At 44.1% G+C, this 24,794-nt stretch overlaps 1 protein-coding gene across 3 annotated transcripts in view; it reads left to right on the forward strand.

Moving 5' to 3' along the window:
• LOC109904196 (cysteine-rich motor neuron 1 protein) overlaps positions 1 to 24,794 on the forward strand; it is a 178,742-nt gene that overhangs the window by 140,675 nt on the left and 13,273 nt on the right. For all 3 annotated transcript variants that reach the window (XR_004202706.1, XR_004202707.1, XM_031788003.1), the window contains exons 8-15: positions 2,516 to 2,644; positions 3,410 to 3,566; positions 9,673 to 9,794; positions 11,501 to 11,713; positions 11,953 to 12,168; positions 15,915 to 16,136; positions 16,460 to 16,648; positions 24,093 to 24,215. Coding sequence is in view for 1 of the 3 variants with exons in the window: in XM_031788003.1 (XP_031643863.1) it covers positions 2,516 to 2,644; positions 3,410 to 3,566; positions 9,673 to 9,794; positions 11,501 to 11,713; positions 11,953 to 12,168; positions 15,915 to 16,136; positions 16,460 to 16,648; positions 24,093 to 24,215 (1,371 nt within the window). In the remaining 2 variants the exon portion in view is untranslated. The remainder of the gene's footprint in view (positions 1 to 2,515; positions 2,645 to 3,409; positions 3,567 to 9,672; positions 9,795 to 11,500; positions 11,714 to 11,952; positions 12,169 to 15,914; positions 16,137 to 16,459; positions 16,649 to 24,092; positions 24,216 to 24,794) is intronic.

Genomic DNA, 24,794 nt, shown 5'->3' on the forward strand with positions numbered 1-24,794 from the left:
CTTCTCACTCAATATAGAAGTGGTCAGATAACATGGATGCTGCGCTACAGGACTTATTTGCTAGCACAGACTGAAATATGTTCCGGGATTCATCCAATGGCATTGAGGAGTATACCACCTCAGTCAATGGCTTCATCAATAAGTGCATCGACGATATCGTCCCCACGGTGACCGTACATACATTTCCAAACCAAAAGCCATGGATTACAGGCAATATCCACACCAAGCTAAAGGCTAGAGCTGCTGCTTTTAAGGGGCGGTACACTTATTCTGGACGCTTTTAGGAAATCCTGCTATGCCCTCAGATGAACCATCAAACAGGCAAAGCGTCATACAGGACTAAGATTGAATCTTTCTACACCGGCACTGACGCTCGTCGGATGTGGCAGGGCTTGAAAACTATTACGGACTACAAAGGGAAACCCAGCCGCCTAATGACGCGAGCCTGCCAGATGAGCTAAATGCCTTTTATGCTCGCTTCGAGGCAAGCAACACGGAAACATGCATGAGAGCACCAGCTGTACTGGACGGCTGTGTGATCATGCTCTCCGTAGCCGATGTGAGCAAGACCTTTAAACAGGTCAACATTCACAAAGCCGCAGGGCCAGATGGATTACCACTATGTGTACTCAAAGCATGCACAGACCAACTGGCATTTTCAACCTCTCCCTGACCGAGTCTGTAATACCTACTTGTTTCAAGCAGACCACCATAGTCTCTTGTGCCCAAGAAAGCGAAGGTAACCTGCCTAAATGATTACCGCCCCGTAGCACTCACGTCAGTAGCCATGAAATGCTTTGAAAGGCTGGTCATGGCTCACATCAACACCATCATGTAGGAAACCCTAGACCCACTCCAATTCCTATACCGCCCCCAACAGATGACGCAATCTCAATCGCACTCCACACGGCCCTTTCCCACCTGGACAAAAGGAACACCTATGTGAGAATGCTGTTCATTGACTACAGCTCAGTGTTCAACACCATAGTGCCCGCAAAGCTCATCACTAAACTAAGGACCCTGGATCAAGGACTTCCTGACGGGCTGCCCCCAGATGGTGAGGGTAGGCAACAAACGTCTGCCACGCTGATCTTCAACACTGGGGTCCCTCAGGGGTGCGTGCTTAGTCCCCTTCTGTACTCCCTGTTCACCCACGACTGCGTGGCCAAGCATGACTCCAACACCATCATTAAGTTTGCTGACAACACAACAGCAGTAGGCCTGATCACCAACAACGATAAGACAGCCTGTAAGGAGAAGGTCAGAGACCTGGCAGTGTGGTGCCAGGACAACAACCTCTCCCTCAATGTGAGCAAGACAAAGGAGCTGATTGTGGACTATAGGAAAAGGAGGACCCAACAGGCCCCCATTAACAACGACGGGGCTGTAGTGGAACAGGTTGAGAGTTTCAAGTTCCTTAGTTTGTTGGTGATGTGGACACTATCATGGTCCAAACACACCAAGACAGTTATGGAGAGGGCACAACAACACCTTTTACCCCTCAGGAAACTTAAAACATTTGGCATGGGTCCCCAGATTCTTCAAAAGTTTTACAGCTGCACCATCGAGAGCATGACTGGTTGCATCACCACCTGGTATGGCAACTGCTCGGCATCAGTTATTGCTGAAAGAGCTCTGATATGTTAGAAGACTGTCACTGTAAATTTATGGAAGGGGGTGAGAACCATGAGCCACCTAGGTTTTGTATTGAAGTCAATGTACCCAGAGGGGGACGGAAGCTAGCTTACCTCCGGCTACAACATAGTGCTACCCTACAGAGTGCTGTTGAGGCTACTGTAGACCTTCATTGCCAAACAGTGTCTTTTAATCAATTAATTGGTGACAGTGTATTCGGAATGTATTCAGACCCCTTTACTTTGTCCACATTTTGTTATGTTACAGCCTTATTCTAAAATGGATTAAAATGTTTTTTTTGCCCTCATCAATCTACACACAAAACCTCATAATGACAAAGCAAAAACGGGTTGTTTTTGCCATTGTATTAAAAATAAAAATGAGGGGGAAAAAACGATTTAAACCATTTTAGAATAAGGCTGTAACAAAATGTGTGAAAAGTCAAGGGGTCTGAATACTTTCCGAATACACTTTCACCAAATATTTGATTAAAACACACTGTTTTGCAATTAAGGTCTACAGTAGCCTCAACAGGACTTTATATATGTAATTTTTGGGGGTGGAGGGGAAATTGATACGAAGGCCAGTTGCCCATCCCTGCATTAGATGGAGGAGTCAAGTCACAGAGGGTAGGTTGGTCGTGCCGTTATAATGGACATTGATTATTTCTCTCTGATATTACCCACATTAATGGAAGGTATTGAGGGTTTGTAGAGAAATTGCTTTTGACTCTGATGACTCCTATGAGTATATTTGTGTTGAGGGTGTGTGCGCGTGCGTATTCATGTGTGTGTACGCGTCATATGTGTGTGTTGAGTGAAGTTCCTCATTTGTCAGTGACTCACCTCCAGAGTGGTTTGTGTGATTTGTGTTCCTACAGAGCCCACCTACATTACTATGGCACCCCCTGCCTGTCAGTCACTAGAGAACTGCTCCCTGTCAGAGAAGCACTGCTTATACGGCTTCCAACTGGACCTGAACGGCTGTCGCACCTGCCACTGCAAAACACGTTAGTACTGGGCCATATTCATTAGGGAACACAGTGGAATACGTTTTAAAACATTTTCCAATGTAAAACGAAAATGAGTGTTTCTTATTGGGCAAGTCCAGGTAGTGACCTCCCTGGTCTGGTCTGACGTCTCAGTCATTCAAGCATATTATGAAAAACATGTGTATTTTTTCTTCTGAACAGTTTGGTTTATATAGAGGAGAGAACTCGCCATGGGCCAATGACATTGAGACATTGTTCTCTGGTGTTTTCTCTCACCGTCCTGAATGTCTGACTCTCTATATGAATAAACCTGTCTGGGCCGTTATCAGACGTGGACCAAAGGCACTCAGAGGGCACACTGAGACATCCTGAAAGGGCTTTTAAAAACAAATATGTTTTTGGTTTGTGTTCCTGCCTGTTAGAATATGATATGCTGCAAAGGGCATTATCATAAGTTATGACTTATGAGTTTCAATTAAAAATCATAATTTGGAGTGTATGCACCTCTAATCCATTGCCACAGGTCATAAAATAATAATTGGGCTTTTAGAACTATTAAATTGCATTGTAGTTTTGGCCATATATTGAGCAGAGGAGGCTGGTGGTAGGAACTATAGGATGACAGGCTCATTGTAATGGCTGGAATGGAATAAATGGAAACCACATTTTTGACTCTGTTCCAAAGATCCATTCCAGCCATTACAATGTGTCCTGCTACAACTCCTCCCACCCCACCAGCCTCCTCTGATAATGATGTCTGATGTGTCTATGTCCTTCCTACAGGAGAAGAGCTGTGCAGTGCCCTGATCTCTGTCTGTACCCTGAAGTGTCCCTTCGGCCTGCAGACAGATGCCCACGGCTGTGACGTGTGTCAGTGTCGCCCTAGGCCCAAGAAGTGCAAGGCTGTGGTCTGTGACAAGGCCTGCCCCTTTGGATTCATGTGAGAAAGCACTTCTCTCTCTCCCTTGCTCCCTCCTTCTCTCCCCTCCCTCACTCCCTCGCTCCATCCATCCATCCCTCGCTCTGTATATTACTACCTCCCTATCTCCCCCTTCTCCCTCCTCCATTTTCCTCTGTCATTCTCTCCCTCCCTTTCCCCTTTCTTCCTTTCCTCCCTCCCTCTCCCAGTCTTACCGACACACTACCCACTCAGACACACTTAAAAGCCAAAATGCCGATTCCCAGCTCATGCAATTATCATTTACTTTAAACTCCAGCACTCCACGCTTTGAAATATGAAGCGATTTCAAATCTGCATCGTTTCAGAATAAATGAGCCCTACTTTGCCAGTCAGTTTCAGATGTTAAAAAGCAGTAGAACTTCACAGAAACAGCTAGACAGATGGCCAATTGAAATTGAAATCGCGACACCTTCAAACCTATGTCACAAATTACCCCAGTTACCTGCTTTGCCTGTTATGCTTAAGTGAGTTTTGCTCGTAAACTGACAAAAGGATCCCCTTTTCCTTCTCCATAACTCATTTTGGCTAAACAGGCGCTGCATGTAGAGTTGACAGTTTAATTAGCTCCACCCAGGTTACTGATTGGGTTAGTGAAACTGAAACTTAGCTTCCGGCCACTAGTACCATGCTTGTAAGCTCATTGCATCCCTCCCCGAATACTCTGATTGCCATTTACACAGAAATACATCAGGAAAGCAATGTATTACAGCTTTCACTAGGGAATCTTGTCTGCTGGTTAACAAGATATGAACACAGGCCTGGAACAAATGCCAACAAACACACAAATACACACAAACACACACAGATATAGATAGATCGCAATAATGGGTGATTTGAAAAGTCATAGTCAGTCGATCAATAATATAATAATACGTTTAGAATTTTAATTTTTTAAAATCTTTAATTTACAATCCGTCGAAACTATGAGAATAGAAAGGTTCAGAAATTTTGTGAAGCATCACCGCACAGTTGAAAAATATATGGCAAATAGAAATCCAATATGGATGGGTGTTAAGAGATAGATGGGAGGAGTTGAATGGAGCTGAAGGGTGGGACTAATAACAACAAGATAACAAATGTAACATATACTGTGTCTGTAAAATGTATATAGGTTCAGAACTGTTGTGAAACAGCACAGTTAAAATATATGGCAAATAGAAATCAAACTGGATGGACATCAGAAATAGATGGGAGAGGTTGAGGGTAGAGGAAGGATTAAAAACAAAACAAATATAACTATTGTCAAATAGACTGTGTCCGTCAAATGTATATAGTGTGTATAAGCTGGAAGTAGAAGCCTAAGTGTTGTTCTTCATTAGTTTACTCCAATTAGGGGAGGGGTGGTAGGGTTCAGTGGTGGAAAACGTACCCAATTGTCATACTTGAGTAAAAGTAAACATAGAAAATGACTCAGTAAGTCAGCCAGTAAAATACTATTTGAGTAAAAGTATAAAATTATTTGGTTTTAAATATACTTAAGTATCAAAAGTAAAAGTAAAATAATTGATCATTTCAAATTCCTTATATTAAACCAGACTGCACAATTTTCTCTTTTTTTATTGACGGATCGCCAAGAGCCCACTCGGAGACACTCAGACATACAGTCATTTACAAACAACAAATTTGTTTTTAATGATTCCGCCAGATCCAAGGCAGTAGCGATGACCAGGGATGTTCTCTTGAACAGTGTGTGAATTGGACCGTTTTCCTGTCAAAATGTAACGAGTACTTTTGGGTGTCAGGGAAAATGTATGGAGTAAAAAGTATATTTATTTTCTTTAGGAATGTAGTAAAGGTGGCAAGTATATACTTAGTGAAGTACAGAAACCCTTAAATATTTAAGTAGTACTTTAAAGTATTTTTACTTAATTACTTTACACAACTGGTAGGGTTAGCGGTAGGGTTAGCAGATGTCATCGTGGCAAAGGGAGGCTACTTTGAAGAATCTCAAATATAAAATATATTTTGATTTGAAAAAAACACTTTTTTGGTTACAACATGATTCCATGTGTGTTATTTCATAGTGGTGATGTCTTCACTATTATTCTACAATGTAGAAAATAGTAACAATAAAGAAGAATCCTTGAATGAGTAGGTGTGTCCAAACTTTTGACTGGTACTGTATATATTTACAAATAATATATATACAAATATATATGGGGGATTGGAAATTATGCAGACAATTACTTTGATGGAAGCTACAATCTATCAGCAATATTAAAGCTGACCCCCCCCATGCACACACTTATAACGCCTAGGCTTGCTGTGCATAAACAAAAACATTCCTAGAGCAGTACAGTACTGTATAAGAATGGACAATTGCAGCACATGCCCAACTGGCATACCACCTTCTGATTAGTTTGAAATGAACCATAACCAAAACAATATGAAATGACTCAATCTAAGGTGATGAGCTTGTTAATAGATCATTTACCCCCACATCAGCGCAACTTATTTATTACATTAACAAGAGTTGGAGAAGCAGATGATATCTGTCAGTGGTTCAGAATGATTCAGGACCCCTCAACTCATGAGCTCATAGTACAACTTTCTTACACCATCAAAACACAAAATATAAACTTGTTTAATGCCTTTGCTTTATAGACAAAAAAGTAGCGGGCTTCTGTAAAATAAATGTAAGAATGACATATTCCCACTTTAATGGCTGCTGATCCAGTTCCTTGTAGTAATAGTAATACACGTTCTCTTTCATAGAGCGGCTAGCAGCTTTTTCTATTGGACTCTGGGGAGGCCAGTCCTGCTGCACAATAATCCATCTGCCCTGTATTTTAACTGTGTTGTGGACCGACCAGCCGACCGGCCTGCTAGGGATTATTATGACAGAATAGTTATGGATATGACAGAGATTAAAACGCTCAAGCAGCAGGCAGTCTTCCTATCTTAACCTAAACTCTCACTCGTCAACTGTCTGTCACATAAAGCTGTTACTCCACTGGTCTGTCTGCATTGAACCGACGGTTCTCGCTCTCTCTTTCTCTCCCTCTCTTTCTCTCTCCTTTCTCACAAATGAGTGTTCATGGGGTGAATGGTTGCATCTAAGATTCTAATTTTAGATATCTATTATGCCCTATCAAAGATATACCTTACCCCTATGTTTTCGAGCAGCAAAGTGTATGGTTTGAATAATTCAACAGGCCGCGTTCTTCTCTCCATACAGACTCTATTGATGTTCCCCGCAACTGAAATGGCCCCTGATAGATCCTTATCACCAAACCAAATGAAGATTGCACATGGCTATTTTTTCTCGCTCCTATTGTTCATGAGATAAGAGAGTGAGGAAGAGAGGGAAGAGGGGGAGGATGGAAGAAGGAGAGGAAGGGAGGAAGTGGAGGGGAGGATAGAGGGATATAGGAGGGGAGGATAGAAGGATAGAGGGGGAGAGGATGGAGGGATAGGATGGGAGGATAGAGGAGGGATAGGATGGAAGGATAGAGGAGGGATATGATGGAAGGATAGAGGAGGGATAGGATGGAAGGATAGAGGAGGGATATGATGGAAGGATAGAGGAGGGGAGGATGAAGGGATAGAGGATGGAGGGATAGAGGAGGTGAGGATGGAAGGATAGAGGAGTGATATGATGGAAGGATAGAGGAGGGGAGGATGAAGGGATAGAGGATGGAGGGATAGAGGAGGTGAGGATGGAAGGATAGAGGAGGGGAGCATAGAGGGATAGAGGAGGGGAGGTAATAAGGATAGAGGCAGAACTGGATGGGATAGGGATGTGAATTTTAACTTAGGAAAGGGAAGGTGCCCTGCGCGGTCTGGTCAGAGCAGCAAGCCTTGGAGCGAAGCGTATGTTTGATAAGTCCCTATGGTCAGTAATTTGTGCCATCTGTTGGCGCACACACACCTGTCCACGCAAACAATCTCTCTCTCTCTCTCTCTCTCTCTCTCTCTCGCGCACTTATCTCTGTCCTTGTTTTAACTGATGACGCGGGTGCTGCTTGTCATTGGCACCTGGCTGGAATGTATCCACTGCCTGTCTCTGCTGTACACAGATTTGTTTGGCAGTTTGCTATGTGTTTACCTTTCTGTGCAAAGACTAAAACCATGTCAACCTAATAAAACAGATGCTACGGCAAGCAAACACACTGTTGTTTGTAACTAAAGCATGTCACACAAACAAACACAAAGGCAAACTAAAATCTCATGGACATCATCTGTAATCAGTGCTATTGTGTTATGGAACAAGGTGAGAGATGAAACTAACAGCCTAATATTCTTACTTTCACTATAGACTCACTGTTGTGCCTCTGTAGCTTGCATCATTTAATTTTTGCACAATTTTTGTTATTACAATTTTCAATGACACGGTATTATGGCCTGTTTATTGAATTGCAATAGTTGTGATTTGGTATCTTTTTTTCCGAAGGCTGAAGTACAATGTATAAACATTTTGTTTGCAGCTCCACACTAATTGCTCTTCTATTCATGCATTTGTTGTTTAAAGGTATAACTACAAAGTGATCACTAATGAGTATGATTAATACTAAAGTTAAGCTAAAGGCATGTAAATGCTTATTTTATTTGTCCTCGTAGGCTAATTGTAGAGGGGTCCTTCATGTATTCCCGTCAGAGATTGTTACAGGCAAACTAAATGGCGTTCAAGAGCTCAATGTTTCAACTGTGTTGTGGTTCATGCCAACCTGTTAATTCTCCTGGGGGGAGTTTTGAAATTTGAAATTGCACAGTATGTTCCATGATGAAATGCATTATGGGTAAGAGGTATTCTTCAACCCCTAATTTCCTGTTTTGGCCACACAGTGGAAGGTCCAGTTATACTGTAGGCCTACTTGCCGCAGATCATGCAAATTGCTATCAGGCATTATTGAGGCCTGTGTTAGATCAGTGCAGTGACATATGTTGCTCTTTGTCCTGTTTATTAAGCACTTTTGTCCCCTATTTATTATCTACCTTGTTAAAAGTAAAGCCCAAACCTGAGGCAGAAAAACAATATTATTTCTGCCTCCTCACTGCAACACCCACCGCTATGGACAGTTTGGCCACCCTCACGGCTTTGATCCATAAGCAGCGATGCTTCACCTAGCCACATTAGCTTCGTCCAGAGTGGCTCGTCATGTGGTTGTTAGCAAGTCGACAGCATGCTACGTATCAACAGCCAAACCAGTAGGGGCTGGAAGCTATAGTGAGCTACGATTGGTCAATATTAAGCCATGATATTGCTGATTATTTGCATAAAGTTCATCTTTCCCCAGCTTATAGTTGTCAGCGATTGAGTGCAGAGTGAAAGCGGAGTCAGGCGCAGGACACAGGTATAGAGTAATCCAACTGAGTTTACTCAAAGAATAAAGCAAAATTCCAAATAGGAACATACAACACAACTCTAACACAACCACTAACGACATGAACAATCACTGACAGAACAGAAATATATGTCAGATTGTTAAATAGGGAATGTAATGAGGGAATATAAAACAGGTGTGTGTGTAATCAGACAAAACAAAACGAAACAGAAAAATGGATCGGTAGTGACTAGAAAGCCGGTGACGTCGACCGCCGAACACCACCCGAACAAGGAGAAGGGCCGACTTCGGCGGAAGTCGTGACAATAGTACCAGTCAAAAGTTTGGACACACCTACTCATTCTAGGATTTTTCTTTATTTTACTATTTTCTACATTGTATAATACTAACTAGTAAAGACATCAAAACTATGAAATAACATATATGGAATCATGTAGTAGTTTTGATATCTTCACTATTATTCTACAATGTAGAAAGATGTAAAAAATAAAGAAAAATCCTTGAATGAGTAGGTGTGTCCTGTTTATGCTCCCACGCCATGTTCGCGTCGCCCAACGCTCGACTGCCCACTTCACCTCTCCTCGCTTTTCTTCTATTGAAAATGTATGAACCTTTATCGTTTCATCGCCCGACATCATCCCTAATGGACATGGGCTATCCATTTTAGATACTTTGGCGTAAACTGTATAAATTAGGGCCTATATTTTCTAAACTTATGAAGACCTGATCTTAACCTCTCTCTCACCCTCTATATATATATATATATGTATATCTCTCTCTCTCCCTCTCTACCCCATCAGAAAGAACAAGCATGGTTGTGATATCTGCCGCTGTAAGAAGTGTCCAGAGTTACCTTGTGACAAAGCCTGTCCAATGGGCTTCCAGCAGGACAAGTTGGGCTGTCTGAAGTGCCAGTGCAGAGGTAAGTGCCATCTATTGATAGCCTTTGATGCTTATGCAGTCATCATTTAGAGACGGCTGATAATACTTTTTCTCAAACTCTCTCCTCGCTTTCACTGTCAGACTTGGAGAACCACTAATGTTTTAACTATTGTTCTATCAATGTTTTACTGTTTCTAACTATTTCACCAATAGAGGGTTGTCTGGTTAGTCTCTTGCTGCCAGACTTGTTCTGAAGAAACCTGGAACAGCTATAAATCATTTCGATTTGCTTATTAAGCAACCCAGACAGCACGATTTTACCTTGTTTTTTAAATTTACGGATAGCCAGGGGCACACTTCGACAGTCAGACATAATTTACAAACGAAGCATTTGTGTTTAGTGTCAGTAGGGATGACCAGGGATGTTCTCTTGATAAGTGTGTGAATTAGACAATTTTCCTGTTCTGCTAAGCATTCAAAATGTAACTGGTACTTTTGGGTGTCAGGAAAAATGTATGGAGTAAAAAGTACATTATTTTCTTTAGGAATGTAGTGGAGTAAAAGTAAAAGTTGTCGAAAATATAAATAGTAAAGTAAAGTACAGATACCCTAAAACACTACTTAAGTAGTACTTTAAAGTATTTTTACTTAATTACTTTATGCCTCTGCCTAAAAGGCACCCTAACGAAAATGTACGCTTCCAGTATAAACTAATGTATATAATTTATTATACAAGAAACAAAATGTACAAATTCTACAGCACCATATTGACTCAATAATCAATGTTTTCTGGGAATGTGAAGTCCCAAATTTATTGGCAGAGCTAGAAAGTTGTCCATCAGAAGTATTACAATGTAAACTTACTTTTTAATCCATCTGTCTGCATATTTCAAGACATGGCATATGGGGGTGTAGTGAGATACCCAACAGGCTGGACGATTCTCTTCTCATCACTTATCTTGAAAAAACGTATACTAAAAACGTGGAAATCAATCAATCTGCCATCGTTAACAGAATGGAAAATCAAATTATTTATTATTTAAATATTGGAATAGCATGGGCGACAGAGAAAAACAAATTGGTACAATTTAAGGCCAACAGTAATGCGGCCAACAGTAATGTGGCCAACAGTAATGCAGGCACTAGGGATGGGGGTGTGGGCATGTGGGATGTAGTCATTGTTTGTGTGCGTCTGTAAATTGTTGTTCATATGTATACATTTGTATCTGGTGTAAAAAATGCAAATAAATAAATAAAATAAAAGGCACCCTATTCCGTATATAGTGTACTACTTTTGTAGTAGTGTATTATATAGGGAATAGGGTGCCATTTGGTGTTTTTGACCCCACCTGTTGGTACATCCAGAGGGCAGGCTGGGGTCATCTCCTCCACACAGATCTATTATTGATGCTCCTCTTGTGTTCTACTGTGATTCACACTAAATAATTAAATCGTTGTGAAAAATGTATGAATGAGCACTGAAAACTCCTCTTTTAATGAGGAAAAACTTTTTAATCTGTCTCCCTTTTGAATTTGTGAAATTTGGCATCCACCCAGAATAGCTCAGAGTCTCAGACAGGAGTTTAATCAAGGTGTTTTTTTTCTCTCCCTGGTATTGATCTGGTCGTGATTGGACCATGCTCAGAAAAGCCAGTCAGTGATTGGTCCGCCAAACACTGTTCTTTATGGGTTATGCTGGTAGTTGTATCTCTAAAACCTTTCCTCTCTCCTCTGTCCCTCTTCCAGACCAGAGCTCATCGTCAGTGGCCCCGTTAGTGAAGAAGGGTTCCTGTCTGTCCATGGATGGAAGACGGCATGAGAACGAAGAGAACTGGCATGATGGCTGCCGGGATTGCTACTGCCACAGCGGCAGGGAGATGTGTGCCCTCATCTCATGCCCTGTGCCATCCTGCGACAGCCCTGCCATACGGTCCGGACAGTGCTGTCCATCCTGCCCAGGTTAAAACCTTAAACAAACAAATGAAATATGGGGAAAAAACAGTGCACTGGTAGTAGGCTATTCTTAGATAGGCTAGTTGTTGTTTTAGATGATTTCAGGTTTACACATCATTTTCCCATCCTCCTCATTGTTTCATATAATAGATAATGTTGACAATGCATTACACACTAATGAAAAAGCTGTTTCCAATATGTTTCACCCTTGAACCTGTGCTCTCTCTTCCGTCCTCCTCCCTCAGAGGAGCCCAGCTCCCACAAACCAGACCTGGGGGATTCGTCAGTGTGTCTGGCCCCGGGGGGAGAATACTTTGTGGAGGGGGAGACGTGGAACATCGACGCCTGCACCCAGTGCACCTGTCACAGTGGGCGTGTCCTGTGTGAGACAGAGGTGTGCCCGCCCCTGCTCTGCCAGAGCCCAATCAGAACGCAAGACTCATGCTGCCCCCACTGCCCAGGTGAGTTTGAGCAGCCATTGGGTTTTTGAGTTAGCTTTGAAACACTATTGGTCTTTAAGTCTCTATATATTTGAGTCTGTCTGGCAAGAATAGTCTGTATGATGTTTTACTTTATAATAGAGAGGGGCGGCCTCATTATTAAATGCAGCATAAGCCCTAAGCCGTATATAAAGGTAGAGGTGAATGTGAAGGGGAGAGGGTCTCAAAGTTGTCTTGACTGAGCTGAGGTCCTTAAGGTAATTAATTATTGCTGCTCAGACCTGGCATTGAGAGAGATGCTATTTTAACTTTTTCAATTTGTCTTGGCACATCTAGCCACTGGGATTTTTGCCCATTCTTCAAGGCAAAACTATTCCAGCTCCTTCAAGTTGGATGGGTTCCGCTGGTGTACAGAAATCTTTAAGTCATACCACAGATTCTCAATTAGATTTAGGTATGGGCTTTGACTAGGCTATTCCAAGACATTTAAATGTTTCCCCTTAAACCACTTGAGTGTTGCTTTAGCAGTATGCTTAGGGTCATTGTCCTGCAGGAAGGTGAACCTCCATCCCAGTCTCAAATCTCTTGAAGACTGAAACAGGTTTCCCTCCCTTTCCCTGTATTTAGCGTCATCCATCATTCCTTCAATTCTGACCAGTTTCCCAGTCTCTGCCGATGAAAAACATCCCCACAGCATGATGCTGGCTCCACCATGCTTCACTGTGATGGTATTCTTGGGGTGATGAGAGGTGTTCGGTTTGCGCCAGACAAAGCGTTTTCCTTGATGGCCAAAAAGCTGCATTTTAGTCTCATCTGACCTTGTTCCATATGTTTGGGGAGTCTCCCACATGCATTTTTTCATTAAGCAATGGCTTTTTTCTGGCCACTCTTCCATAAAGACCAACTCTGGGGAGTGTACGGCTTAAAGTGGTCCTATGGACAGATGCTACAATCACTGCTGTGGAGCTTTGCAGCTCCTTCAGGGTTATCTTTGGTCTCTTTGTTGCCTCTCTGATTAATGGCCTCCTTGCCTGGTCCGTGAGTTTTGGTGGGCGGCCCTCTCTTGGCAGGTTTGTTGTGGTGCCATATTCTTTCCATTTTATAATAATGGATTTAATGGTGCTCCGTGGAATGTTCAAACTTTTGGATATTTTTTTTATAACCCAACCCTGATCTGTACTTCTCCACAACTTTATCCCTAACCTGTTTGGAGAGCTCCTTTGTTGCCGCTTGCTTGGTGGTGCCCCTTGCTTAGTGGTGTTGCAGAGTCTGGGGCCTTTCAGAACAGGTGTTTATATACACTGAGATCATGTGACAGATCATGTGACACTTAGATTGCACACAGGTGGACTTTATTTAACTCATTATGTGAAGATAATTCGTTGCACCAGATCTTTTTTTATGGGTTTCATAGCAAAGGGGGTGAATACATATGCACGCACTACTTGTAACGATCTTCTTCATCTGATGAGGAGTAGGAAAGATTGGACCAAAACGCAGCGTGGTAAGTGTCCATTTGAATGAAATATAACTGAACACTGAATACAAAATAACCAAAGTGAAACAATGAAACAGTCCCGTATGGTGCAAACACTGAAACGGAAAACAACTACCCACAACCCATAGTGGGAAAACAGGCTGCCTAAGTATGGTTCTCAATCAGAGACTTGCAGCGGGCCCCAGACTGGGGACCCTTGCAGCGGGCCCCGAATAGACGGGAGACTCTGACAGCGCCGGACAGGCGGGAGACTCTGGCAGCGCCGGACAGGCGGGAGACTCTGGCAGCGCCGGACAGGTGGGAGACTCTGGCAGCGGCGGACAGGCGGGAGACTCTGGCAGCTCCTGACTGACTGGCGGCTCTGGCTGCTCCTGACTGACGGGCGGCTCTGGCAGCTCCCTGACTGACGAGCGGCTCTGGCAGCTCCCTGACTAACAGGCGGCTCTGGCAGCTCCTGACTGACGGGCGGCTCTGGCAGCTCCTGACTGACGGGCGGCTCTGGCAGCTCCTGACTGACGGGCGGCTCTGGCAGCTCCTGACTGACGGGCGGCTCTGGCGGCTCCAGACAGGAGGGAGACTCTGGAGGCACCGGACAGGCGGGAGAACCTGGAGGGAGGAGACTGAGAGACAGACTGGTGCGTGGGGCTGCCACAGGACCCACCAGGCTGGGGAGACCTACAGGAGGCCTGGTGCGTGGAGGAGGCACCGGATGGACTGGGCTGTGGGGGAGCACTGGAGCTCTGGTGCGCAGCCTTGGCACCACTCCTCCAGGCTGGATCACCACTTTAGCCCGGACCCTCCAGGGTGCAGGCACAGGTTGAACCGGGCTATGGGTGAGCACTGGAGATCTGGTGCATACCACTCGCACCGCTCCATTAGGCTCAATGCCCAAATTCTTGCGGGGGGTTGGGCTATAGTGCTCCGGGCTAAGGTCAGGACGTGACTTCACTTCACCAATTTGGACTATTTTGTGTTTGTTACATTACATGAAATCCAAATAATTTAACGTGCAGGTTGTAATGCCACAAAATTGGAAAAATGCCATGGGGGATGAATACTTTTGTAAGGCACTGAATTTCCACTACAACAACACAGCAGCACAACAATAGTATGTCTGGCCAAACAGACTAGAGAGTGACGGCCAAATGTTTATGACAGAGAGGTGTAGACAGAGAGAGAGAGTGAGAGACACAGAGGTGAAGACAGAGAGAGAGAGGTGAAGACAGAGAGAGAGAGAGATATGTGGAGAGAAACAGAGAGAGAGACAGATGTAGAGAGAGACCAAGAGGTACAGAGATGTAGAGACAGAGAGGTACAGAGAGAGAGAGAGATAGAGTGAGGAGGACGAGAGAGTGGGGGGAAATAGTTTGACGGTAAACAGCTGGAGAAAAAAAACACAGATCGGAGCCCAGAATCAAACTCCGTAGAGAGAGTAAAAAAAGAATAATGCATAAGTTATGGAGCTCTAGAGATGAATAGTGCATGAGGAAACTTAGACATGGCAAACCAAGCCAAACGTGAAACAGGCAGCAGTGCTTTGGGCCTCTATCACTGTAAAACACAGTGTAAGAGGACAGAGATACCTGGAAGGCCACCAACTCAACTCTCACATGGATATCTGGTGTGTTTCCATCTCTTAAGCTGTTTGTTTGAGATGTTTTAGTCAAATAAACCAAAGACGCAAAAATGAACATTCTACCGCTTGAATGTCATCAATATTTTAAGCCCTGTATTTTGGGTTTTATTAGCTGCTCTGAGAGCTACAGTCAGGCTTAAAGAACGCATCTTTAAAAATAGGGCTGGGAATTGCCAGTGATCTTACAATACGATATTATCATGATACTTACGTGCCGATACGATATGTATTGCGATTCAATACCGTGTTTTTATTGTGATTCGATGTACCAAACATATTGCTCACCATATGTCTGCTGCAAAGGGACAATAGAGAGCCATGAGAAAACGAGTTTTGAACAGTCATGGAAATAAAAGTGCTGAAAACAAATTTGTTCCCTATTTAAAAAGAACATGAAGAACAACCTATGAAGGGAAAGTTTTGGTACAACCAACTACCGCAAAAAAATGTATTGCGATACTGTCAAAATGATACGATATCGTTAAAAATAATATCCGATATGTAACTTTCAATTTTTTCCCCCCCCATCACTATTTAAAAGCATACACGACCGAGTGAAGAAATGTATTCACTGTGTGTTCAGTGCAGTCAGTTGATCCTGTGTGTGTGTGTTTGTCCCTCTCTCCTCTATAGACGAGCCCATCACCCCCCATTCTCCCAGTAATGACAGCTTACCCAGCTACTGCAGGAACAAGGAGGGGGACATCTTCCTGGCAGCAGAGTCCTGGAAGCCCAACACCTGCTCCAGCTGTGTGTGTCTGGACGGTCAGATCAGCTGCTTCTCAGAGTCCTGCCCGCCTGTTGGTTGTGCCAGGCCCGTGCTGCGCAAAGGACAGTGCTGCCCCTACTGCCTCGGTATGCTGCACACACACAGATCATTGGACCTACCTGTACTATAGACAATGTGGGGAGGTAACCAGAGACGTGTTCACATGATACATGGGTTGAGGCTTATCATTACCTAAGCTTTAACTCTAACCTGACAAGGTGGTGTGTTCTCACCAATGTTTGAAACCACAAACATAGTTGTTAAATGTGTGAAATTGTATTGTATTCATCCCTATCGGTGAGATGGTCTTGCCTATATGTTTGTGTGTATTTACTGAATGAGTATCCTCCATATTTGTTCCTGCCTTGGAGGTGGATCCTATTTGATCTTCTCCTATGTCTCCTGGCAGATGCCACACCGAGAGCCGTGTGCCACTTCAATGGGAAGACGTATGCAGACGAGGAGCGCTGGGACATAGACAGCTGTACACACTGCTACTGCCTTCAGGGACAGACCCTCTGCTCTACTGTCAGCTGCCCCATCCTGCCATGCCACCAACCCACCATAGTGGAAGGCAGCTGCTGCCCTATGTGTTCAGGTGTGTGTGTTGGCATTCAGTCTCATTGCCTCTAATGACTTCCTTCCCCCTCAAACACACACCCATCAATATTGCTGCTATGTATTCACTTCACTATTTTTAAACAAGGACTATAGAAGAGTGCAGGACTTCTATAAGGACTATAGAAGAGTCATCCTATTGTTGGTATGTATAGGTCATCATCAGTAAAATGTCACAATATGGTGCAGAGCGTTCGATTTGGCTGCCAAGATCTGCAAACAATTGACAACTACGTGCCGTTTAAAGGATTGTTAAATAAATGTTAACTATTTGGTTTTAATATCATCACCTCTTGAAGAGCATAGTCAGAAGTACACATCTCCGATTATTCTACATTTAACTCTATCAGAGTTATACAGCAAGTCACTTCATGTTTTTTTATGAGCAGTAAACATCAATTGATCATGTCATTTCAGATATGTGGTAGCCTATCCATTTTGGCATGTAGCTAGCCAAGCAAACAATGTGTAATTTAGTTAGGATTAGCCTTTTGGAACGAACTTGACATTGGCAAGTCCCTGTCCTGGTGAAAGGACAGGGACTTTGGGCTGCCACAGGACCCACCAGGCTGGGACTAGTGCCATCAACACTATAGGATTGCAAGCAAATCAACCAGTACTTGGATATAGCCATGTAGTTTATCCCCTGAAAGTTAGCTTGTTAACTAGCCATATTGAGGTGATCTGTTGTTAGCTAGCTAGCCAAATTGACGTGGTCCATCGATCAATGTAGCCTACCATGTCTGTCAGCAGCAATCATGATTAAATATTCTTAAAAGCAATGTTGAAATGCTAACTTTGTAAGGTAGGCCTACGCTGGTTGGTGAAAAAAGGACATTAGGTCTACTTAAAGGCAAATGTGCCCTTCTGGTGCTTGACAGGCTGAGGCCACAAAGGATGGGAAATAACCTAAACCACTCATACTTGTCATGTTAGTTCACCTTTATTTTATTCAAATATCCAATTAATGGTGGCCAATATTGAGAGATGTTGTGAGGCTACCCTACGCATCTGAAATTGCATGATCATTGATGTTTACTGATCATGAAAAGCAGGCAGTTACTTCCTGTATAACTCTGATAGAGCTAAATGTAGAATAATCTGAGATGTGTACTTCTGACAATGCTCTTCAAAAGGTGATGGTATTAAAAACAAATAGTTAACAATTATTTAACAATCCCTTGAAAATGGCACACAGTTGTCAATGGTTTTAGCAGAGCTGGGGGACTCCTTGACCCCCAGCCGGCAAATTGAACACTCTGCACCTTATTGTGACGTTGTATTGATATTGACTCATTCACACCATGTCCCTCAAATATGTATTCTGTTGACTGTTAAACTATGATTAATTGAGGACAACCACAGCAAACACCTTCATTGAGATTAATCATCTGAATGGAGGGATTAGGGTTTGACTGGTGATGTCAAGTAAATTAGCATGCTTTGCTTAGGCTAGGATAATGGATTGATAATAGCTCCCTCTGTTCTCTCTCACCGTCCTGCCCTGGATCGATGAGATGCAGTAGCAGTGGAATTAGCTGACGAGAACTCCACTGCCCTTAATTCATCCCTGGGTTCAAATACTATTTGAAAGAATTGAACATACTTTATCTTTGCTAGATTGCACCCACCTGTCACTCCAAGCAGACTAGAGCAAATGTTCAAATTGTTTTTGTGGTGCCCAACAATAACTGGTTGAACAGTTAGAGAAGAGGGCTGATAAAGATCAGACAGAGTAATGTAATCCCTTATTGTGATTGGCTGGAGATTAAAAGAAACATTTGACCTCTTCTCAGATTCAGGCACAACTAATGAAGAGTAGAAGGTCACTTTAATTTGTTTTATTTCACCTTTATTTAACCAGGTAGGCCAGTTGAGAACAAGTTCTCATTTACAAGTTGATGCTTAAAGTTAGTGAGGGAGATATACAGTGGGGAGAACAAGTATTTGATACACTGCTGATTTTGCAGGTTTTCCGACTTACAAAGCATGTAGAGGTCTGTTATTTTTTATCATATGTACACTTCAACTGTGAGAGATGGAATCTAAAACAAAAATCAAGAAAATCACATTGTATGATTTTTAAGTAATTAAAAAGAAGCTATTATAGCATAAGAAGCTATTATCTGATGATAGGGTAGCATATTTCAACCCTGCAGGCGCTACACAAAACACAGAAATAAAATATAAAACATGCCTTACCTTTGACGAACTTATTTTGTTGGCACTCCAATATGTCCCGTAAACATCACAATTGGTCCTTTTGTTCGATTAATTCCGTCCATATATATCCAAAATGTCCATTTATTTGTCGCGTTTGATCCAGAAAAAAACAGCTTCCAAATTGCACACCGTCACTACAAAATATTTAAAAAGTTGCCTGTAAACTTTTCCAAAACATGTCAAACTACTTTTGTAATACAACTGTAGGTTTATTTTTAAACGTTAATAATCGATCAAATTGAAGACTGGTTTATCTGTGTTCAATACAGGAAGACAACAAACCAAGCTACTTTTCAAGTCTTGTGCAACTCTCAACAGTGTTACGCAGTTCCTAGATGGCCATACTTCTTCATTGCACAAAGGAATAACCTCAACCAAATTCCAAAGACTGGTGAAATCCAGTGGAAGCGGTAGGAACTGAAAAGAAGTTCCTAAGAAATATAGTTTCCCAATGAGAAATCAATGAACAGACAGACCTAAAAATAAATGCATTCTGAACGGTTAGTCCTCAGGGTTTTGCCTGCTACATAAGTTCTGTTATACTCACAGACATGATTCAAACCGTTTTAGAATCTTCAGAGTGTTTTCTATCCAAATATACTAATACTATGCATATATTATATTCTTGGCATGAGTACCAGGAAGTTGAAATTGGGCACGCTATTTATCCAAAAGTGAAAATACATATATACCTTAAGAATATATACCTTAATATATACCTTAAGAAGTTAATGGGGACCAACTTTGTTTTAAACATATCCATATATACTCTTATACCGTTTGTTGATCACATTCTTGGCCGAAGCTCTCATAACTGCAGCAAGTAGGGGAGACCGGGGATGGTTGTAACACTCAATTTCTCAGAGATTGAACTACTACATTCAAATTGTGTGTGTGAGGGGTGTGTGTGTGTGTGTGTGTGCGCCTGAATAACCCTCTATTAACTTCTCAACTGAATGTGTGTGCGTGCATGCGCGTGTTTGTAATTAGCTAGTTTCAATTTTAGCTACATATTAAAACTTTATCATTGCTAAATTACATGAAATATATAAAGACACACTGGTTATTAACCAGGTATATGTTTGGTGAATCTAACTACAAAGCAGGTGATGCCATCACAAAAAATTCTTACCTCAAAATGTGCAGAGTATTGCTTCTTCACGTGAGGGTTGATGTAACGTGTACGCTAATAAAATGGGAAGCAAGTACAGGGAGTGAATTTAATAAATAAACGAACATGGAACAAAAAAGAAACACGAGAAATGTACAGACATTAAACAAATAACCAGAATCAATAAGTAAGTAAGTGTTCATGATTTTTATTTACTTCTGAACACTAGAACAAAATTACAAAGTCCTGTCAGGTGCAGAACACTAAACACAGGTGGGAAAAGGCTACCTAAGTATGGTTCCCAATCAGAGACAACGATAGACAGCTGTCCCTGATTGAGAACCATACCGGGCCAAAACAAAGAAATACAAAACATAGACAAATTAACATAGAATGCCCACCCAAATCACACCCTGACCAAACCAAAATAGAGACACAAAAAGCTCTAAGGTCAGGGCGTGACACGTTCGTAATAAGAATGGGACCAAGGCGCAGCGTGATTGAAGTTCCACATCTTTATTATGGTGAAACTTTAAACAAAAACAATAAACCAATAACGAAACGTGAAAGTAGTGGTGCACATGCACAAACACAAAACAATATCCCACAAACACAGATGGGAGAAATGGCTACCTAAATATGATCCCCAATTAGAGGCGATGATTTCCAACTGCCTCTAATTGGGAACCATACAAAACACCAACATAGAAATGTTGAGCTAGACCACCCCCCTAGTCACGCCCTGACCTACTACACCATAGAGAACCAAGGGCTCTCTATGGTCAGGGCGTGACAGTACCCCCCCCCCCCCCCCAAAGGTGTGGATTCCGGCCGCAAATGCTGAAACCAAATGGGGGGGTTAGGGGAGGTGACTAGTGTCGGTGGCGGCTCCGGTGCGGGTCGTACCCCCCCCTAGACCCCGGATCCGACCATGGCGCTGAACGCTGTGCCTGGACTGGGCACCGGTGCAGAGGAGGGCTCCGGCCATGGAGCCGGGCTGAACGCCATGCCTGGACTGGGCAACGGCGCAGAGAGCTCCGGCCCTGGTGCTGGGTTGGACGCCATGCCGGGACTGTGCATCGGCACAGAAGAAGACTCCGGCCATGGAGCTGGGCTGCCCGCCGTGCCTGGACTGGGCACCGGCGCAGAGGAATGCTCCGGCCTTGGAGCGGGACTGGACGCCGTGCTTGGACTGGGAACCGGCGCAGAGGAAGGCTCCGGCCTTGGAGATGGAATGGACACCGTGCCTGGACTGGGCACCGGTGCAGAGGACGGCTCCAGCCTTGGAGCGGGACTGGATGCCGTGCTTGGACTGGGCATCAGCGCAGAGCAAGGCTCCAGCCTAGGAGCTGGGTTGGACTCCGCGCCTGGACTGGGCACCGGCGCAGAGGAAGGCCCCAGCCTTGGAACTGGACTGGACACCATGCCTGGACTGGGCACCGACCCAGAGGAAGGCTCCTGCCCTGGAGCGCAACTGGACACCGTGCCTGGACTGGGCATCGGCGCAGAGGAAGGCTCCGGCCTTGGAGCGGGACTGGACACCGTGCCTGGACTGGGCATCAGAGCAGAGGAAGACTCCGGCCTTGGAGCTGGACTGGACACCTGGCCTGGACACCTAGACTGGGCACCGGCACAGAGGAAGGCTCCTGCCCTGGAGCGGGACTGGACACCGTGCTTGGACTGGACACCGGTGCAGAGGAAGACTCCGGGCTGGGGAGACGTACTGGAGGCCTGGTGGGTAGAGCCGGCACAGGTGGCACCAGACTGGTGACATGCACTTCAGGGAGAGTGTGGGGAGCTGGCACAGGACGTTCCGGACTGGGGAGACGCACTGGAGGCCTGTTGCGTGGAGCCGGCACTGGTGGCACGCACTTCAGGGAGAGTGCTGGGAGCAGGCACAGGACGAACAGGACTGGGGAGGCGCACTGGAGGCCTGGTGCGTGGAACCTGCACAGGTGGCACCGGACTGGTGACACACACTTCAGGGCGAGTGCGAGGAACTGGCACAGGACGTACCGGACTGGGGAGGCGCACTGGAGGCCAGATGCGTGAAACTGGTGCAGATGGCACCGGACTGGTGTCACACTCTGCAGCACGCCTGCGCTGCAGCATTCTCATCACTACCATCTCTCTCTGGTATCTTTCATCCAATTCCTCCACCGACTCCCAAACAGGCTCTGGCACTCTCCGCTGCTCGCCTGCCAGCTCCATGTGCCCCACCCCCAAAAAATCTTGGGATTTCTGTGGCCGAAGTCCCCGGCGTCGTCGCTGTCCTTCCACCTTCCTTGGTGTCTCCTTCTAAGGAAGGGTCTCACAACATCCCATGATTTCTTCCCAGGTCCAAAACTCCTTTACCTCCATCACACGATGCTTGGTCCTTGCTTGGTGGGATATTCTGTCACGTTCGTAATAAGGACGGGACCAAGGCACAGCGTGATTGTAGTTCCACATCATTATTACGGTGAAACTTTAAACAAAAACAATAAACCAATAACGAAAGAACCAAGGGCTCTCTATGGTCAGGGTGTGACAGAACCAAAGGGAGTGACAGATATAGGGGAGGTAATCAGGAGGGTGATGGAGTCCAGGTGAGTCTCATGAGGCGCAGGTGCACATAACGATGGTGACAGGTGTGCATAATGAGAACTGGCGACAACAAGCGCCAGCGGGAGTAGATGTGACAGTACCCCCTCCCTGACGCGTGGCTCCAGCCACAGGACGCCAAACTCTACTGAGGTGCGGGAACCCGTAGAAACGGCTGAGGCGCAGGAACCCGTAGGTCCGGCTGAGGCGCGGGAACCCATAGATCCGGCTGAGGCTCAGGAGCCCGTAGAGCCGGCTGAGGTGCAGGAGCCTGACAAGCCAACCGAGCCTTGAGAACCTGACGAGCCAACCGAGGCTTGAGAACCTGACGAGCCAACCGAGACTTGAGAACCTGACGAGCCAGCTTTTGCAATGGAAGCTTGATGAGCCAACCACGGCTTGTGAACCTATCATATTAGCTGAGGTATGGAAGCTGGTCGAGCCAGCTGAGGCATCCCCGGTTGCGTCGGCAGCGGCCTATGGACCCGGCATCACCTGAGGTGTTATTCTGTAATGTGTATGCTAATAAACAGAAGCAAGTACAGGGAGTGAATTTAATAAATAAATGTAAATGGAAGAAAACAAAAAACATGAGTAGTGTACAGACATGAAGCACTGGAACAGAAACAATAACGCCTGAGAAAGGAACCAAAGGGAGTGACAGATATAGGGGAGGTATTCAGGAAGGTGATGTCTCATGACGAGCAGGTGCGCGTAACGCTGGTGACAGGTGTGCGTAATAATGAGACCTGGTGACAACGAGTGCCAGAGAGGGAGAGCGGGAGTACACGTGACAGTTGAGGACTAGCCTGTTCCTGATCGGAGATATTGAGTGTTATAACTATCCCGTGTTACAACCATCCCCAGTCTGCCCTATGGGTAAAATGATATAGCAGTATTTTGACATGCATAGGTGAGAGACGTGCTTTGATAATGCAATCTATTGATTACAGAAGGAAAGGAATTTTCATGCGAGACAGGATTTAGGATTTGGGGTTTCGGTGGGATTGGGACTAGATAGGAAAATAGCCTAAACTCTAAAACAGGATAGAATTTTCTCTCATTGCTCTCTGAATTGTTAACAACCTTTATGTCTGTGAGAGAAATGCCTTTGTAGTGAATTGTGCGTAGGCCTATCAAATGTGTGACTGTCTGAAGAGTCACAATGACAGCTCAAAGAGGCACAGGTTCTTTTATAGGCTGTCGGGGTTTCCTATGGGGTTTATTAACTGCATTCAGGTCGTGTATGCAGTCCGGCAATGTCAATTATGCGTGTGTGAAGTAAATACACTAGGCTAAAGGCTTTGCAATTAAAGTTTTTGCTAATCTGTTTTGTACTTTGTTGAATTGCATTAGTGGCGACATTGTAATTGTCATAAATATTTTTGGGTAAATGTAAAGAGTGTTCCCGGTTACCCATGTTAATCCCTACTCACCACATATTTCAATATAACTCCTAATTCCTCTCTCTCTCTCTCTATCCATGTGTTTCCATGTTATGTTACAGAGATGTACGCACCAGCCCCCACCAACATGCCCATTGAGAAGACAGACCAGCACAGAGGTAGGAAGCAGCACCAGCCTGCCTGGCCCACCCGCAGTGAGAACGACATCATGCCCCAATTCAAAGGTCAGAGTTCAAATCAAACACTTCCTTGTCTGAAAAAGAGACACGTGTCCACACAGCATGCGCTCACACACACACAAACACACTGTCTGTCTCCTCAGTGCTGCTGTAGCTGCTAAATGTTTCTGCTGTAGTCCATACTGTGCCTTCATAAAGTATTCAGACCCCTTGACTTTTTTCACATTTTGTTACTTTACAACTTTAGTCTAAAATTGATTAAATTTTATTTTTTTCTCATCAATCTACACACAATAACCCATAATGACAAAGCAAAAATAGTTTTCATTCCAAGGTTTTACTTTTTTTTTCAATGTCCTACATTGTAAAATGATGAAGACATCAAAACTATGAAATAACTTAGTAACCAAAACAATTGTTAAACAAATCACAATATATTTGAGATTCTTCAAAGTAGCCACCCTTTGCCTTGATAACAGCTTTGCACACTCTTGGCATTCTCTCAACCAGCTTCATGAGGTAGTCACCTGGAATGCATTTCAATTAGCAGGTGTGCCTTGTTAAGTTAATATGTGTAATTTCTTTCAGTCTTAATGCGTGGGGGGGGGGTCATGAAGTCCAGGA

The sequence above is a fragment of the Oncorhynchus kisutch genome, linkage group LG14, assembly GCF_002021735.2.
Source record: "Oncorhynchus kisutch isolate 150728-3 linkage group LG14, Okis_V2, whole genome shotgun sequence".
Classification (NCBI taxonomy): Eukaryota; Metazoa; Chordata; class Actinopteri; order Salmoniformes; family Salmonidae; genus Oncorhynchus; species Oncorhynchus kisutch.